Source organism: Nomascus leucogenys, chromosome 5 (genome assembly GCF_006542625.1).
Source record: "Nomascus leucogenys isolate Asia chromosome 5, Asia_NLE_v1, whole genome shotgun sequence".
NCBI lineage: Eukaryota > Metazoa > Chordata > Mammalia > Primates > Hylobatidae > Nomascus > Nomascus leucogenys.
Window position 1 is genome coordinate 133,456,103 of NC_044385.1, and position 18,918 is coordinate 133,475,020.

An 18,918-nucleotide genomic window follows, 5' to 3' on the forward strand; every position below is an offset into this window, starting at 1 on the left:
TACAATTCCTGGGTATCCTTGTTAACTTTCTGTCTCATTGATCTGTCTAATGTTGACAGTGGGGTGTTAAAAACTCCCATTATTATTGTGTGGGAGTCCATGTCTCTTTGTAGGTCACTCAGGACTTGCCTTATGAATCTGGGTGCTCCTGTATTGGGTGCATATATATTTAGGATAGTTAGCTCTTCTTGTTGAATTGATCCCTTTACCATTATGTAATGGCCTTCTTTGTCTCTTTTGATCTTTGTTGGTTTAGTGTCTATTTTATTCAGAGACTAGGATTGCAACTCCTGCCTTTTTTTGTTTTCCATTTGCTTGGTAGATCTTCCTCCATCCCTTTATTTTGAGTCTATGCGCGTCTCTGCACGTGAGATGGGTTTCCTGAATACAGCACACTGATGGGTCTTGACTCCTTATCCAGTTTGCCAGTCTGTGTCTTTTAATTGGAGCATTTAGCCCGTTTATATTTAAAGTTAATATTGTTATGTGTGAATTTGATCCTGTCATTATGATGTTAGGTGGTTATTTTGCTCGTTAGTTGATGCAGTTTCTTCCTAGCCTCAATGGTCTTTACAATTTGGCATGTTTTTGCAGTGGCTGGTACTGGTTGTTCCTTTCCATGTTTAGTGCTTCTTTCAGGAGCTCTTTTAGGGCAGGCCTGGTGGTGACAAAGTCTCTCAGCATTTGCTTGTCTGTAAAGTATTTTATTTCTACTTCACTTATGAAGCTTAGTTTGGCTGGATATGAAATTCTGGATTGAAAATTCTTTTCTTTAAGAATGTTGTCTATTGGCCCCCACTCTTTTCTGGCTTGTAGAGTTTCTGCTAAGAGATCAGCTGTTAGTCTGATGGGCTTCCCTTTTTGGGTAACCTGACCTTTCTCTCCAGCTGCCATTAACATTTTTTCCTTCATTTCAACTTTGGTGAATCTGACAATTATGTGTCTTGGGGTTGCTCTTCTCGAGGAGTATCTTTGTGGTGTTCTCTGTATTTCCTGAATCTGAATGTTGGCCTGCCTTGCTAGATTGGGGAAGTTCTCCTGGATAATATCTTGCAGAGTGTTTTCCAACTTGGTTCCATTCTCCCCGTCACTTTCAGGTACACCAATCAGACGTAGGTTTGGTCTTTTCACATAGTCCCAAATTTCTTGGAGGCTTTGTTCATTTCTTTTTATTCTTTTTTCTCTAAACTTCCCTTCTCGCTTCATTTCATTCATTTCATCTTCCATCACTGATACCCTTTCTTCCAGTTGATCGCATTGGCTACTGAGGCTTCTGTATTCTTCACGTAATTCTTGAAACTTGGCTTTCAGCTCCATCAGCTCCTTTAAGCACTTCTCTGCATTGGTCATTTTAGTTATACATTCATCTAATTTTTTTCAAAGTTTTTAACTTCTTTGCCATTGGTTTGAATTTCCTCCTGTAGCTCAGAGTAGTTTGATCGTCTAAAGCCTTCTTCTCTCAATTTGTCAAAGTCATTCTCCGTCCAGCTTTGTTCCATTGCCGGTGAGGAACTGCATTCCTTTGGAGGAGGAGAGGCGCTCTGCTTTTTAGAGTTTCCTGTTTTTCTGCTCTGTTTTCTCCCCATCTTTGTAGTTTTATCTACTTTTCATCTTTGATGGTGGTGATGTATAGATTGGATTTTGGTGTGGGTGTCCTTTCTGTTTGTTAGTTTTCCTTCTAACAGACAGGACCCTCAGCTGCAGGTCTGTTGGAGTTTGCTAGAGGTCCACTCCAGACCCTGTTTGCCTGGGCATCAGCAGTGGTGGCTGCAGAACAGCGGATTTTCGTGAACCACAAATTCAGCTGTCTGATCGTTCCTCTGGAAGTTTTGTCTCAGAGGAGTACCCGGCCGAGTGAGGTGTCAGTCTGTCCCTACTGGGGGGTGACTCCCAGTTAGGCTGCTCAGGTGTCAGGGACCCACTTTAGGAGGCAGTCTGCCCGTTCTCAGATCCCCAGCTGCATGCTGGGAGAACCACTACTCTCTTCAAAGCTGTCAGACAGGGACATTTAAGTCTGTAGAGGTTACTGCTGACTTTTTGTTTGTCTGTGCCCTGCCCCCAGAGGTGGAGCGTACAGAGGTAGGGAGGCCTCCTTGAGCTGTGGTGGGCTCCACCCAGTTCGAGCTTCCTGGCTGCTTTGTTTATCTAAGCAAGCCTTGGCAATGGCGGGCGCCCCTCCCCAGCCTCACTGCCACTTTGCAGTTTGATCTCAGACTGCTGTGCTAGCAATCAGCGAGACTCCCTGGGCGTAGGACCCTCTGAGCCAGGCGAGGGACACCATCTCCTGGTGTGCCGTTTTCCAAGCCCGTTGGAAAAGCGTAGTATTAAGGGTGCGAGTGACCCGATTTTCCAAGTGCCGTCTGTCACCCCTTTCTTTGACTAGGAAAGGGAACTCCCTGACCCCTTGCGCTTCCTGAGTGAGACAATACCTCGCCCTGCTTCGGCTTGGCTCATGCACGTTGCGTTAAACCGACTGTCCTGCACCCACTGTTTGGCACTCTCTAGTGAGATGAACCCAGTACCTCAAATGGAAATGCAGAAATCACCCGTCTTCTGCATCGCTTACGCTGGGAGCTGTAGACCGGAGCTGTTCCTATTCGGCCATCTTCAAAATTACTATAGTGTTTTTTTAAGGAATTCAGAGGCATCAAACATTTATATATATTTTTTGGTCTATGAGTGCCTTAAAAACCACTTTGAAGTTGCATCATTATTTCTACTACCACTGTACATCAATTTACACTTGCTTGTAGAACCACCTCAATTTGTGTAGATGCCTTTAACTTTTGCTTGTCAGTAGTAGCCTTTTGGGAGAGGACATCGAAAATAGCCAATGCTGTTTACATTAAAAGTCATCAGAGCTCACTTTAGTTCTGTAATATATGTTAACACTTTCCAACTGTATTGAAAATCTATTGATGGTCAGTTTGTTAGATTAAGGATGTGAGGTGTTGTTAAAAAATATGTAATGAAGAGATAAGCCAAAGAAATTCAGAAACTCTGAACAACTTCCAGGAGCAGTCCCTATGAGCAAGCCAATCCAGTTTCACTTTGTGAATGAATAGTCGTGATAAGTAACTACTAGTGAGCACCTGTTGTGTCCAGGCACATTTATATTACTTATCTCTTTCAAGCCTCCAATGTTGCCACGAAGTATTCTTCTCGCATGAGGCGTCATGTACAAATACATCATTGACCTCCCTGTGTCACCTGGAGCCAAAGCTCATACCCAAACCATGGCTTTGCCCTAAGATCCTGTGCCTTTTCTCCACATTAAAAATAAAAATTAAAAATCTATATTTTATTAAAATATTCCCATAGACCCTCTTCTCCTTTACCTCCAAAATATTGAATAACACAGCAAAGTCATGGAACAAAATGTAACATGACAAACGAACTCTGAGACATTCACTAGATCTTTCTGATCATTTTGATTTTTTCATTTAAGATTGAGTGATTTTACAAATATCTTGGAGTGTGGAGAAAATCCATTCAACGCTTCAAGTGTGTCTGAGACCTAGGGATCCTACCATGCCTCGGAGCCAGCTTGTGTAATTTGTAATCAGAAGATGCTTGAGTTCCATCATTTGCATTACCTACCTGTGTGGCCTGGGACAAAATAACCAGGTGATTTTCTTCTCAGTTTAATCTGAATGTCTTGTCTGTGGTAAACATAGCCCTGAAGTACAGTATCTCAAGAATAAAAACCATAGTTCATATTTTGTTTCATGCCTTAAGTTTTATTCCAAGGCTAAGAAGATTATCTATACATTTGCTCATTATTTGGAGAATTTCTAGAATTTGTAGCAGAGTTTGATAGTTCTTACAAATGTCATGAAGACATTGCTTGAAAACTATACTTAGTTTTTTTCCTTCCCCCCACTGAAAGTCTTTTTATTCATTGTCACCCAATACCTACCTGCTACATTAGGTTTTTTATAAACATTGTTAAAGCTTGGAAGATGGAGATTCTGCCTGTTTCAAAATTGTGATTTCTTCCTTAATGGAGATACTTTGAGAGTCTGTTTCCCATGTCAAAGTAGGTATGGTTTTTAAATGACCATGCTGCTCTAACTTTGACAAACAAGTAGGATCATTCATCATTATGGTATACATGTGCTGTTGTGGACTACATAATGTTTTGGTTGAAGTTTTATTTGCAAGTGATGTGTGTGTGTGTGTGTGTGTGTGTGTGTATGTGTATGTATATATCTCTTTATATCTCTCTAAAGATATATACCATAGTATATAACCCTATCTCCTCATATATGCATATGCATACCTATGAAATTAAATACCTGGCTGGGTGCAGTGTCTCACGCCTGTAATCCCAGCACTTTGGGAGGCCTAATTGGCAGATCACCCGAAGGTCAGGAGTTCAAGACCAGTCTGGCCAACGTGGCGACACTCCGTCTCTACTAAAAATACACAAATTAGCCAGGCATGGTGGCACAAGCCTGTAGTCCCAGCTACTCGAGAGGCTTGAGGTAGGAGAATCGCTTGAACCCAGGAAGCGGAGGTTGCAGTGAGCAGAGATCTTGCCACTGCATTCCAGCTTGAGCAACATAGCAAGATGCCATCTCAAAAAACAAACAAACAGAAAAGAAATTAAATACCTGACTGCAGTTCTAAATAAAACAAAATGCAGCTTTCAGTTCTGTGTTGATTTAATGCTTTGAGTAGCAAGAACATTGTAAATTTCATTGTTACTGAGAAAGAATGTCAATCATGCTTCAGACTGATTAACGTTTTTGATGTTGTTCAGCTATCAAATGCCATATGCCAGTTCAGGTATTTGGCACATGGGTCTGGCATCCAATTGCTTATTTCATTTACTTTTTTTTCCCCCAGAAAAAATTATGAACTTATTCATTCATATAAAACTTCCTTTCCCCCTCATTCCCTGACTCTATCCCTCCCTTCTTCCCTCCCTCCCTCACTCCCCTCCTTCCTTCCTTCTTTCCTGTCATTCTTTTGTTTCTGCTATCTGCCTATTTTCTTTTGTTTTAATGACTACAAGTTCTAGTACCTAAGGTACCAATTTATTGGTAAGAAACCAAATTACTTTTTGTAATGATGCCATTTAAAAGAACAACTTTAACTTACTGTCTTGTGAGAGAGGGAAAAAAATGCTATCTTTTTAATGCAAGAAAAGTTCAATATAACGTATCACCAAATGTAAATGCAATAAAGAATGACACTGAACTCTATTTATGTTATTTGCCATTTAGCTTAGCAGTACCAACGTATTCCAGAAACTGAAATTTCTCTATTGCAGATAAAAAGAATAATAAACACAGGGAAATCTATGGCATACATTTATGAAAAAAATACGTTTTCTTGGTTTTCAACTTGCTTGCAGAAATAATTATTTTAATATTGTAATTCATTATCCAGTATACGGTAGACATCCTCTACAGGAAAAACTAAACAAGATGGTGATTACAAAGGAGCAGGGGCTGAACTTACTTGTTCAAAATGAACATGTGCACAACCTTAAGCATGCTCAAGTGAGTGCCAGGAAAACTACTACAAAGAATCAATGTAGTGAAATCTGCATCATCAGTGATTGCTTCTGAGCTTGGGAAAGGAGTCGTTGCCTGTTTGGATCCTCTGGCTGACCCCAGAAGAAGCTGCTTTGCTTCAACATGTCCAGTGGAAATATTGTGGGAAAGTGGTTACACACTTACAATAATAAATACTAGGCACTGAAATCATTCTCCTGTAATAAGAATAGATGAACATGACAAGAAAAAGATCCCGCCAGAATTAGAGACTATTCCAATGCTGGCTGACTTGATGGGGAGAAAGGGCTCATTCCCCTTCTCTCCTTACCGTTCCTTCCTCACCAAAATTATCACTTTATATTTACAATGAAGACTGCAGTGTTTCTCCCAACTTTCAAAGCTGTGTTTTGAGCGGGGGATGGGGGCGTACCTCTTATGTAAAGCAATGGTGGTTTTAGTTTTCCACCTTTTGGTTGGCATTATCTCCAAACAAACGCTAAAACACGGGTAAGTGGAACCTTCTGATCCTCTTGTATTTGTAAAGAACTTGAGTCAGTTCAAAATATATTGAGAAAATGAAAACGTACATTTTAAGGAATACTGTTTTTCATCATTTTGCCATGAAGTGTTTAGGAAGAATAATTTATTGTCATACCAATAAAAGTGAGTGGAATTTGCACTTGCATTGTCACTTTCCTGCAAGAATGGAAACACCTATAGCACGGGGAGAAGCAGCATGAGGAACGCTGAAGAGATGGTAAGATGGCATGTGGAGTGGCCTTACCACAGCAGAGGGAGACAAAGGTCAGAACAGACTCCTTCCTAGCCATTCCCTTAGAGGTCATCTGAATAAAATCGCCCTGTGAGCTCTTCCTCAGGAATCACTTGCAGCCTCAATTCCTCTGCTTCTCGTCCCCCCAGTGCCATTGAAATCTGTATTCCACCACTGGTTAGGGATACCAAAGTGCTCATTTCTACAAGTGTTTCACAGTCAACAATTCCATGCAATTAATGTGTCTCCCCCGAGCCATTCACTTCCTCGGCTTGCGTCCCCAGAAAAGCGCCATGTTTCTATACATTAAAATATGATGCCTATGTGTATGTGTCTGTCCACATGTGAATGTATTTGCATTTGCAGAAAAAAAATTTTTAAGAAGGAACAAAAACGGGAGAATTTTGCATTTTTGGTGTTTTTTTTTTTTTTTTTGTATTTGCGCAGACCATTTTAGGATTTTCAGTCTCAACAAAAACACTATTAAAACAAAGAATCTAGTAAAATATTGTGCATGTACTGCTAAACAATTCTAGCAATTTTATTAAGCAATACCTTTATTATTTTTGAATATTCTTAACAGACTGGAACGAAACATTTTTTTTCAAAACAAAATATGCATACTGTACGCATGTCGCAGGGTTAAGTATGATGCAGAGGTTAAAGTCTGTTTGAACAAAAACAAATGCCCGGGGAAATTTCATAGCTATAAAGTTAATAACTAAATTTTGTTCACTAAGAGGACCTTTTCTATGGATTTCCTTCATCTCTCAGTCACACTGCAAACTTATCTGAAGTGCACTTCCCAAGTGTAGTTAGAGAATAGGAAGGAATGTAAAATGTTTTTTTAATTATTTGTTTTGTTTGTTTGTTTTTTTTAAAAACAGCCCTTATTAACTCTTCCTTCCACTGATTCTACAGTAAACTCATAAAAGCCTTTTATAGAAAGCAAATTCATATACACTCAGCAGGTGAAATGTTCCCACAAAGAAAATAAAATACAAACAGTGATCAGACCTCTTTTCTTCAACTACCTAGAGCATGTTAGAGTGATAAAGTTTTTGCACATTAATAAAAATGGCTGACCTATTTATTTTTTAAAAAAGAAGTTGTTCCTCTGTGATAATGCAGAATTGCATACACTGTATACCTGGAATAATTTTAAACCATATGTTAGGGAAATACTGGAATAAAATTGTATATATTCTGTATATTGCAGGTGTTTGAGCATTTCTAGTGTCTCTTCCACAACAATAAGGGAGGAAAAGAAGTCCAGATATGTGTCCGCAATCCCTTTGTTCCCTGTAATTACAATGGCCAAAATGTGCTCCTATATTACTGCAACAGAACAAAAATCACAATGAAAGCCCACCTTCATTGTCAAAGGAAAAACTTCCTCACTGCCTGCATCCTGATTCTAGATAGCTGCTCCTGTCCAACTGGACCAGCAAGAAAGGGCTGGGCCACTTGGGGATGGGAACTGGAGCAATACAGTTCATGATAGTGTTTTTTTTTTCCTTTTATTTTGTTTTCAACATAAAAATGTGTTAACTGTCTGATTCCACCTATTATGGAGAGCACTTGTTTGTTCAGCTAAAAAGGAACTCCTGCCAGGCCCCCTTGGCTCCGCTCTGTTTCAGGTTTGTGCAACAGGGGCTCAGAGGCCCACCAAGCGTGCACACCCATTCACTGTGGTTACACAGACAGAAGCAAGCGGATGTTGTTTGCTTAGGGGACGAGAAGAGGGTGAGGGAAAGGAAAGGCCGGGAAGGGTGTTGGTTCTGTGGGTAGAAGGGAGACTTAGGGATTTTTTTTATTTTTATTTTTTGTTGTTTTCTTTTTTTTGTCTTTTTTATTTTTTATTCTTTTTTTGTTGTTGTTTTTTGCTATACCATGAGGTCATAGCAATCATTCCTCTAATAGAAACTGACAGGACATAAAGACAGAACTATCTGATGAACACACACAATGACTAGAAATATATATATAGAGAGAGACAGTGAAAAGACTTAGTTTACCTCTGAGAAACCATCCCCCAAAATAAATCCTGTATTAACAAGTGCAAAAAATAAACAAACCCAAACCAAAACGAAAGCAAATAAATAAAACCTCCAAACATTAAAACACAGTGTATAAAATGGTGTGAGAAATTTAAAGTCACTTTCCAGCCTTTTAGTCAATAAAAAGCTGTGGTTGTGTCCTTGTTTGGATTCAGGCCCATCTGTTTAAATTTTACCCTAAAGGCCTTGCAATAAGTAATTCGAGGGTAAAAGCACCCAGTTTCTGTTACATGAGACAGCAGTTGCCATTTTTCACAGCGGGCCAGCTGCTGCTGTGGTGACGCTCGTCCTTCTGTTACTCCTCATTGGTTGAGTTTTCTTCCAGCGTGTTGATGCCTCCAAAGCTCAGTCCGGCTGTATTCTGTGCTGCCGAAGCTGTGAGCACTGTGTGTAAGAGAATCAGTACAAGAACACACAGCTTGAGTCTGCTGTTGCACAGTCTTGTTGCTGATGACACTGTGAGCGATGTCCTGTGACAGGAATCACTTTTCTCTACGGTCCCTTTGGATGGGTTATTTGATTTTTCTTCTCTCCTGACGTCACAGCATTCTGGTTCATCATTGGTTAGAAAGGTTTCATAAAGCCCTGTAGGAAGAAGGAAGTAGAGTGTCAGCAGGAAGGAAATACATTTGCGACATAGTAGAGTGAAGCTGTTGCTTTAACATTCTAACCCACAAAATCTTACAGGTAATTAGACATTTATTTAAATGAAAATCAAGTCAATACAATTGGATAAAGAGTCACCCATGGTCTCAAACCAGTATTGTTAGGTTCCTCAAGTTGTTCTTTTATATTCCTGCCAGTCATACCATGAAAGTTCTGGGCTGTTGGGAATACAGAATAGAAGATTTCATTAAGTCAGTCAAAATCAGAACTTGAGGTTCTGGATCAACTTGGAGATCAAGTACATGCAATCATCCTTTCTTCTTTCAGAGGAATGTGACCAATTAATGCACTGCATAAACTGACATTAGCTAGGTATGCTGAGTGAAATAAGCAACAGATCATAACGTCATAGCTCTAGGAACCATGTTATCATCGTTTCCTCTCAGAAGCCTCATCAGGTCTTCTCTCTCCCTCTCTGGGAGAATAGGCAAAACCATCCATGTGTCCAATGGGTGATTGGGTCATTTTGATTTATTTTCTAAACATTTCTCTTATTTTTCTCCATTTGCTTTCTATAGAAGTCTGCCTCAATTGAGGCTTCATTATCTCTTGCTTGGACCATCACAGAAGGAGTCTCTCTGTTGTTCATCTTCTCATTTGATCTGTCCTCCAGTTGTGCCTATCAGGAATTGTCTGTCTCTCTCTGCTTCTCTTGTTCTCTCTTCACTTTTTTCCTCCTTGCTGAAACTCTTCCTTCCCTTTTTCTCTTCTTCCTCTGATAACACACATTGTTCTTATTTTAAAATTGACAAATGCATATTTTAAAACTTTGGAAGTGATGAAAAGAATAAAACAAACAACTGTGTATCTACAATCTTTCCAATCCTTTACCTTGCTGTATTACATAGAATATTTTTATGCAAGCTGTATAAGTCATTGTGCATTTTTTTTCTACTTGACTGAACCATTTATCCATGGGCGTTAGAGTGAACTTTCTACACAAATTTTGTCATATTAATGTCATGCTTGAAAAACTTAAAAATGGGGATCATAGTAGAGTTGCTGTAAGGATTACCTGAGATTTTTCATGTCACATGCTTGGTTCAGTGCCTAGCACATAGAAATAACAGGAAAATTTGGGCTATTGTGAATAACAATAGTTAATGGTATCTCACTGCTTCAACCTAAACAATAAAATCGAAAGGTCTCTCCTCTCTCTCCAGGTTCACTGCTCAATGTTCCCGCAATCCTGAAGCATTGGCTCTTCCCAGAGCATCCTAGCCTGTATCACTAGCCAAGCTACTGTTTCTTCCTAAAATGTCCTCCACCAATTCCTCTACATACGTCTCATTTATCCTTCAAATGCGGTTCAAGTGAAACTCCCCATATGAAGCTTGTACTCATACCCCTGGGCTATTAGCATTTTGCTTCACTCTTAATTATAGCAATTATTCTTATTTTTCTTTTAATCACAATTGCTCATTTTAATTTCAATTCTTACTTATCTGTCAATTTAAAAGCATAAACTATACATTCTTAGTTTTGCATTCCCAATATGTAGCAGAGTGCCTGGACAAAATACTTAATGAGCATTTATTGCATGAATAAACTCAGTATACCTATTTATTTAATTAAAAATAATCTCAAATAATATACACTTCAATCTTCAGTTTCTTTTAAAGAAATGAACAAGGTATCCTTATAATGATGCTTACAATATTCATTTCTTCTTAGGCATTCAAAGGTAAACTTCACCTTCGCCTAGGTAGAATATAAAAAAAAACTGAATTAATGAGGTCTTCAGCTCTGACATTTTTATTGTATGATATTTTCTTTTTTCATATAAGATATCTCACTGGTAGACTAATCATTTATTGAAATATACGTTTCCAATATTACATTCTATAACAAAAGGAGTTTACAATAAGATTATAAAAATAGAAATCTAGAAGTCCTTTAGATCAACATTTTAGAATGCTAATAATCAGAATATATTTAACAATGTTAGGTAAATAAGAAGCTCTTACAAAGTTGCTCAGAAACTGGTTTGCTGATTTACAACTAAAGTCATCGCAGAAAAAAAAAATGGAGGCAGTTCATTCAGGCCAATAAATGAACCCTTCTTTTTGTCTGGCACAATTAATATTCTTTCTTTTTTCTCTCCTGTCCATCTTTTTAACAAGTTTTTACTCAAATTTATGAATAACATGCATCTATATTAAGATAAAATAATTCCACAGAGTATTTTACAAAATAACAAAAAAATCCTCCACCTCCCACATTTCAAATTCTTCTTTCTCAAAGGCAAATATTTGCATATCTTTCAGGTGCTTTGTATTTAGCTGCATTTCCGAGAATAACATGCTTTATGCTCTTCTTGATTTTTCATTTTTTTAGCATTATCTGTAGATTGCCCTCAGGAAATGTGGAGATAAAACATTTATTCTCTTCCTCCCTCCAGCAAATATGCTTCCCACCAAACCCTCACCCATTCCTCCATAAATAGTAACTTTGATACCTGCTGTTCCATTTACAGTACTAGGATGACGTAAATGTAATTCTTAGTTCAACCATGTAGTAAAGTCCAATTTTCTATCCCTATACCACCTCGTTTTTTTTTCTACAGATAATACTTGTCTTGTTATTTTCCCTCTTCTAACTAATTCAACCCAAATGCATTGCCAGTTCTTTCAGTTGCATCAAGTGTTCTATCAGTTCTTTTCTGAAAAAATATCTCCTGCAGCCTCCCACCACCTGGACTGGTTGCTGTCATGCCTGATGAGTCTCTACCACTCTGTGCACTGCAGTGCTGGATCCCCTGTTCCCTGTATCCTGTGCCTCATCCCCTTCTTTCTCCTTTTGAGGGTTTACAACCTCTAGTGTCTTCAGTTGGAAAAGCTCATGAGGGCGAATTTCCAAGATGCCATATGCCTTAAAATGTGTTTATTCTACCTCATATTTAATTGATCGTTTGGCTGGATATGGAATTCTAATTTAGAAATGATAATTCTTCAGATTTATTCAAGTACTGGTCCTATGTTTGGCTGTTGGACCTTCAGAACTTGTCCTTTAATTTTCTTACCTCTGCTGTTAATATTTCATATTACTTCATCCCTTAACTCTGCTTTCAGGAGAATTTGGTGAGTTTTCATTTGACATAATTTCACTGAATTTTGCTTTTTTCTCTAGGATTAAGTTCCAAGAGCTCCTTTGTGTTATCTGAATGTTGCTTTTTGAAGCAACTGTTCTTATTTTATGGTTACCATGTTTGTATTTTTCTCACTCTGAGATATTTGGGGTACCCTTATTTGTTGTGTTTCATTCCCTCCCTGAATAAATTCCCTCCATTTTCTCTGTGTTGCCACCTTTTGTGTTTGTTTGTCCCTTGTTCTTCTCATGGAAACACCATGCATTTCTAGTTGTCTGAACAAAATAAAAAGCACAGGAAGTCTGGGCACCTAAGGAGGGCTGTGGACTGTGAGCTGCACTGTGGGATGACATGCCTGAACTGTTAGGATGGAGAAACTTATTTTTGAGATGGAGTCTTGCTCTGTCACCAGACTGGAGTGCAGTGACGCAATCTCAGCTCACTGCAACTTCTGCCTCCTGGGTTCAAGTGATTCTCCTGCCTCAGCCTCCTGAATAGCTGGGACTACAGGCTCCCACCAACACGCCCAGCTAATTTTTTGTATTTTTAGTAGAGACAGGGTTTCACCATGTTGGCCAGGATGGTCTTGATCTCTTGACCTCGTGATCCACCTGCCTCGGCCTCCCAAAGTGCTGAGATTACAGGTATGAGCCACCGTGCCCGGCCAGCATGGAGAAACTTTTAAAATTCTGTCTTTAGGTTGATCAGACTCCATAGAAAAGTCTATCCAATATCCATCCAGGAAGCGGAAGGCCAGGGAGCAGGAGGGAGCAGCAGGATGGGGCTGGGGGAGTCTCAGCTTCAGGGTGGAGGTGTGCATTGAATCCTGGTGGTCAGAGTGGTCCCCTGCCCTGAACTCCTCCTACTGTTTCTCAGACCAACAACCTTTTCTATATCATCTCAAAAAGAAAAAGTTCCCTCCAGAAAGAAATATGCCCCCAGTCTCTGGATCAACTTGGAGTTGGGGAATGGGATTTGGGGACTTGACTGCCTTTTAAAACTGACTCCCACCCAGTCTTCCTTATTTTGCCCTTTCTTCCATTGTATCTCGTGTTGTCAGTCCCTGAGTCTGGATGGAAATCGGACTGACTCTGTTTCCTCTCTGCTGCTTCATACTACTTTTTCTAAGTTTCAGCAGATCTGTTAGCATGCATCGACTTACTAATTTCTAAGAGGTTTTGATTATTGTCTCCTTACCTATTCTTTGATTCTTTTGGATTTATGCCATAAAACAATGTCTTTTTGGTTGGAACTGCCTAGAAAATTTTCCAGCTCTTTTTTCTACATCATTCTTCTGTGACTTGAATTCTGACAGATGCCTTTTTCTCTGTCAAATGCATTTCTGAATAAGCAAGGACATGCAGCCTTCTAAGGCCATTATTTCTTTGCCTTATATAGAGTCAGTGGGTCACATAAGCAGATCAATGACACCCTTGGGACCTGGGGGCACAGACTCCTCCAGCTGGGAGTGCTACCTACAGATGGTTTCACCCTGCATGCCTCCTGGACACTGCCCTTGATTGAAGTCAAAAGCCTTGACCTATTTCTCAGGCCCTGGGCAGCCTCCAAACGATGTAGGCATCCCAAGTCTGGGCCCACTTGACTCAAGTCAAGGCATCTCTCAAGGGCCATCTCAGCTTCAGATTTTTTTCCCTCTACCAAATTTCTCCTTCTTCACCCCCTCATCGGTAGCATGCCTGAGAGTTCTCCGGCAAAAACCACCTGCACACAGATAACCTGCTGGGACAAATTTCCTAGGAAAGACTACCCACAGAAATGACCTTTTCCTCAGCATTGAAGAAACTATAAAAACATATTTCCAAATAAAAATAATTTCTCAAACAAGAACCTCCTTGCGCAAACAAGTACAATTGCACAAATTAGCATTAGGAAAAAACAAAAGCAAATTTTCCGGGTAGTGAAATGTTATTCTGATATATTTTGCTTATAAGCTGTTCTATTTGAAATCTCTAGTGAATCATTACCTGCTGTTTGACATTACAGTACCAACCTCACAGAGTGTTTTTATGAGAATCAAATAATACACATGGGCCAGGTGCCATGGCTCATGCCTGTAATCTGAGCACTTTGGGAGGTCAAGGCGGGCAGATCACGAGGTCAGGAGATCGAGACCCTCCTGGCTAACATGGTGAAACCCCGTCTCTACTAAAAATACAAAAAATTAGCCGGGCGTGGTGGTGGGCACCTGTAGTCCCAGCTGCTTGGGAGGCTGAGGCAAGAGAATGGTGTGAACCCGGGAGGCGGAGCTTGCAGTGAGCCAGGATAGTGCCACTGCACTCCAGCCTGGGCAACAGAGCGAGACTCCGTCTCAAAAAAAAAAAAATAATAATAATAATACACATACATTGTTTAGACCAGTGCATGGCAGGTAAGAAAATCTCACATAATATTAATTACTCATGTTGTAAGTAGAGATAAATAGTAAAATCAGAATTTATTATCAGGAGAATTCCTACCTAGAGGAATCAGACAAGAGAAAGAAGGGCATTCAATTTGACTTACTGGAAAAGAATCAAATTATTCTTTGTTGCAGATGATATGATTTTGTTTGTTTTTAAATTTATTTTTATTTTTCTTATATTAACTATCATCCAGCCCCAAATGTCATAATTTTATATATGGGGAAAATCTAAAAACTCCACCAAAAAACTGTTAGAACTAATAAACAAATTCAGTAAAGTTACGGGATGCAAAACCAACATACAAAAATCGGTAACATTTCTATACGTCAACAGTGAAAAATCTGAAAAAGAAATCAAAGTAATCCTATTTACAATAGCTACAAATAAAAGAAAATACCTATGAATTAACCAAAAAAGTGAAAGATCTCTACAGTAAAAACTATGCAACATTGATGAAAGAAATTAAAGAGGACACAAAAAAATGGAAAGATATTCCATGTTCATGGATTGGAGAATCAGTATTGTTAAAATGTCCATACTACCCAAAGCAAGCTACAGATTCAATGCAATCCCTATAAAAAAATTAGGTTGGTGCAAAAGTAATTGCAGTAATACCAATAATGGTCTTCACAGAAATAGAACAAATAATTCTAAAATTTATGTGGAACCACAAAAGGCCCAGAATAGCCAAAGTTATCCTTAGCAAAAAGAACAAAACTAGAAGAATAACATTATCTGACTTCAAATTGTACTGCAAAGGTACAGTAACCACAACAGCATGATATTGACATAAAAACAGACACATAGACCAATGGAACAGAATAGAGAACCCAGAAACAAATCCACACATCTGCAGTGAAGTCATTTTCGACAAAGGTGGCAAGTATATATGATGGGGGAAAGGACAGTCTCTTCAATAAATGGTGCCAGGAAAACTAGATACCCATATGCAGAAGAATGAAACTAGACTCCTATTTCTTGCCATACACGAAAATCAAATTAAAGTGTTTTAAAGACTTAAGGGGCCAGATGTTGTGGCTCACACCTGTAACCCTAGCACTTTGGGAGTCCAAGGCAGATGGATCACTTGAGGCCAGGAGTGCGAGACCACCCTGGCCAACATGGTGAAACCTCATCTCTACTAAAAATGCAAAAATTAGCTGGGCGTGGTGGCACGAACCTGTAATCCCAGCTACTGGGGAGGCTGAGGCAGGAGAATCGCTTGAACCCAGGAGGCAGAAGTTGCAGTGAGTCGAGATTGTGCCACTGCACTCCAGCGTGGGTGACAGAGCAAGACTGTCTCAAAAAAAAGATGACTTAAAGACTTCAATCTAATAACTTAAACTATGAAATTACTAAAAGAAAACACTAGGGAAAGTCTCCAGGATGTTGCTCTCGGCAAAAATTTCTCGAGTAATACCCTACAAGCACAGGCAACCAAAGCAAAAATGGACAAATGGGATCACACCAAGTTAAAACGTTTCTGCATAGCAAAGAAAATAAACAACAAAATGAAGAGACAGCCTGCAGAATGGAAGAACACATTTGAAAAATACTCATTTGGAAAGGGCTTAATAAGCAGAATATATAAGGGGCTGAAACAATTCCATAGGAAAAAATCTAATAATTCAATTTAAAAATTGGCAAGAGATCTGAATAGACATTTCTCAAAAGGAGACATACAAATGGCAAACAGGTGTATAAAAAAGTGCTCAACACAACTGATCATCAGAGAAATGCAAATGAAAGCTACAATGAAATATCATCTCACCACAGTTAAAATGGCTTTTATCCAAAAGACAAGCAATAACAAATGCTGGTGAGGTTGTGGGGAAAAGGGAACACTGCTCGTGGGAATGAAAAGTAGTACAGTCACTATGGAGAAAAGTATGGAGGTTCCTCAGAAAACTAAAAATAGGCCGGGTGCGGTGGCTCACGCATGTAATCCCAGCACTTTGGCAGGCTGAGGCGGACGGATCACGAGGTCACGAGATCGAGACCATCCTGGTTTACACGGTGAAACCCTGTCTCTACTAAAAATACAAAAAAAATTAGCCGGGTGTGGTGGTGGGCACCTGTAGTCCCAGCTACTCGGGAGGCTGAGGCAGGAGAATGGTGTGAACCTGGGAGGCGGAGCTAGCAGTGAGCCAAGATCGCGCCACTGCACTCCAGCCTGAGTGACAGAGCGAGACTCCATCTCAAAAAAAAAAAACAAAAAACTAAAAATAGAGCTACTGTATGATCCATCAATCCTAGTGCTAGTTATATGCCCACAGAAAGGAGATCAGGATACGGAAGAGATACCTGCACTCCTACATTTATTGTGGCACTATTCGCAATAGCCAAGATTTGGAAGCAACCTAAGCGTCCATTGACAGATGAATGGGTAGAGAAAATGTGGTACATATACACAATGGAGTACTATTCAGCCATAAAAAAGAATGAGATCCTGGTCATTTACAACAACATAGATGGAACTAGAGGTCATTATGTTAAATGAAATAGGCCAGGCACAGAAAGACAAACTTTGTATGTTCTCGCCTATTTGTGAGAGCTAAAAAATTAAAACGATTGAACTCATGGAGATAGAAAATAGAATAATGGTTACTATAGGCTGGGAAGGGTAGTGGGGGGTTGGTAGTGGGGATGGCTCATGAGTGCAAAAATATAGTTAGAATGAATAAGATCTAGTATTTGTTAATACAACAGGGTAACTACAGTCAACAATGATGTATTGTACAGTTTAACTAGAAGAGTATAATTGGATTGTTTGTAACATAAAGAAAGAATAAATGCTTGAGGGGGTGGGTACCCCATTTACCCTGATGTGTTTATTACACATCGTATGCCTGTATCAAGATATCTCAATAATGTTATACCTATTATGTACCCACAAAAGTTAAAAATGTTTTGAAAATTAAAAAAATAACACAGCAGAAAAGTATTTTCTGAGTTCTGGAGGCTGGAAGTCTGAGATCCAGGTGTGGGCAGGGCTATGCTCCCTCTGGGGCTCAAGGGGGGATTCTTTCTGGGCCCATCTCAGTCACTGGTGGCTGCCACCCATTCCTGGAACTTCTTGGCTGGCAGGCATCACTCCAGCTGCTGCTTCTGTCCCCACGTGGCCTTCCCTGCGTGTCTCGGTGTCTTTGCTGTTCTTATAACACATCAGCATATTGGATCCCAGGCCCACCACAATCTAGTATGGCCTCATTTTAACTTAATGAATTACATGTACAAAGACTCTATTTTCAAATAAGCTCATATTTTGAGGATACCCCTTTAAGCCTGATGAGATTATTATGCATTATATGCCTGTATCAAAATATCTCATGTACCCCATAAATATATACACCTACTATGTATCCACAAACCTTTTTAAAAATAAAATATAGAAAAGAATTTATTATTAGGAGGGGCTTTAAAGGACACCTATTTTAAATCTTTTTTTGTTTTCCAATTAGTCAAAGCCACTTACCAAAAAGTCCTTATTTTTCACAGCTCAAAGCTATTATTCAAGTATAGGCATTATAAATATTACTAAGCACAAGAAAGTCAATAAAGTTCCTTTATTCTAAGGAAATCTTCAGGAATCTAAGGGATAAATATTTTCCTTATATCTAAGGAATAAATAGTTTCTAAGGAAATCCTTAGAATAAAACATGGCATTATTTAAGTACGATCTTTATCTCAGTAATTTACATTTTGACATAGAGTCCAAGAATATATGAGACAAAATTTTCAAATGTTTAAATTAGTAATACACTTTAAAATTAAAAAATAATTCTGATTGCTAAAGCTTAGAAAACAGTAACATAGTCTTTTTCATCTGAAAAAAGAAACTACTGCAATTTGTTTTCTCAATCTTTTTTATTAATGTGAACATGCATATATATACACACACACTACATGCATATAATTTGTGAATCTCATATATAAAAATATATTTAATGTGAAATTGTAGCTACTTTGCTGTTCTTTGACTTTCCAGTATTTATTTTACATCTGGCATATATATTATCAAGTGAGATTATATAAAAATATATACAGTTATAGTTTTAGAAAGAGCAATTTTTAAGTATTTTAACCGTCTAGGATAGTTTATATGGCGTGAAATTTGTAAAGCATTGTGGATAATGTTTCCTAAAGGTAATTTTCAAACTTTTTCAATTTCTTTCATGTTTATTAATCTGTCATGGTTACTTTGCATCAATTTTTATAGTTCATATTCTCTAAAAATAGCTTGTTTATAGGATTAGATTATTACAGAGTTGTGTATAATATTGTCTCATTTTAAAACCCTTAATTTGTCTAGATTCTCTTCCTCATTGTTACCATTTTATTTCTATTTTCTTTATTTTCATCCTTGATTAGACTTGAAAGGTTTTTTAGTTTTATTTGTATT

General features: G+C 38.7%; 1 protein-coding gene across 2 annotated transcripts in view; it reads right to left on the minus strand.

Moving 5' to 3' along the window:
- Positions 1-6,796: 6,796 nt before the first annotated feature.
- FAM155A (family with sequence similarity 155 member A) overlaps positions 6,797-18,918 on the minus strand; it is a 706,320-nt gene continuing 694,198 nt past the window's right edge. The window contains exons 3-4 of one of the 2 annotated variants that reach the window (XM_030813678.1): positions 10,661-10,706; positions 8,856-8,924 (exon numbers count right to left, since the gene is read on the minus strand). In XM_030813678.1, coding sequence (XP_030669538.1) covers positions 10,684-10,706 — 23 coding nt within the window. In that variant the 3' untranslated portion in view covers positions 8,856-8,924; positions 10,661-10,683. Of the gene's footprint in view, positions 8,925-10,660; positions 10,707-18,918 lie in introns of both variants that reach the window. The other variant, XM_030813677.1, reaches the window with a different exon arrangement.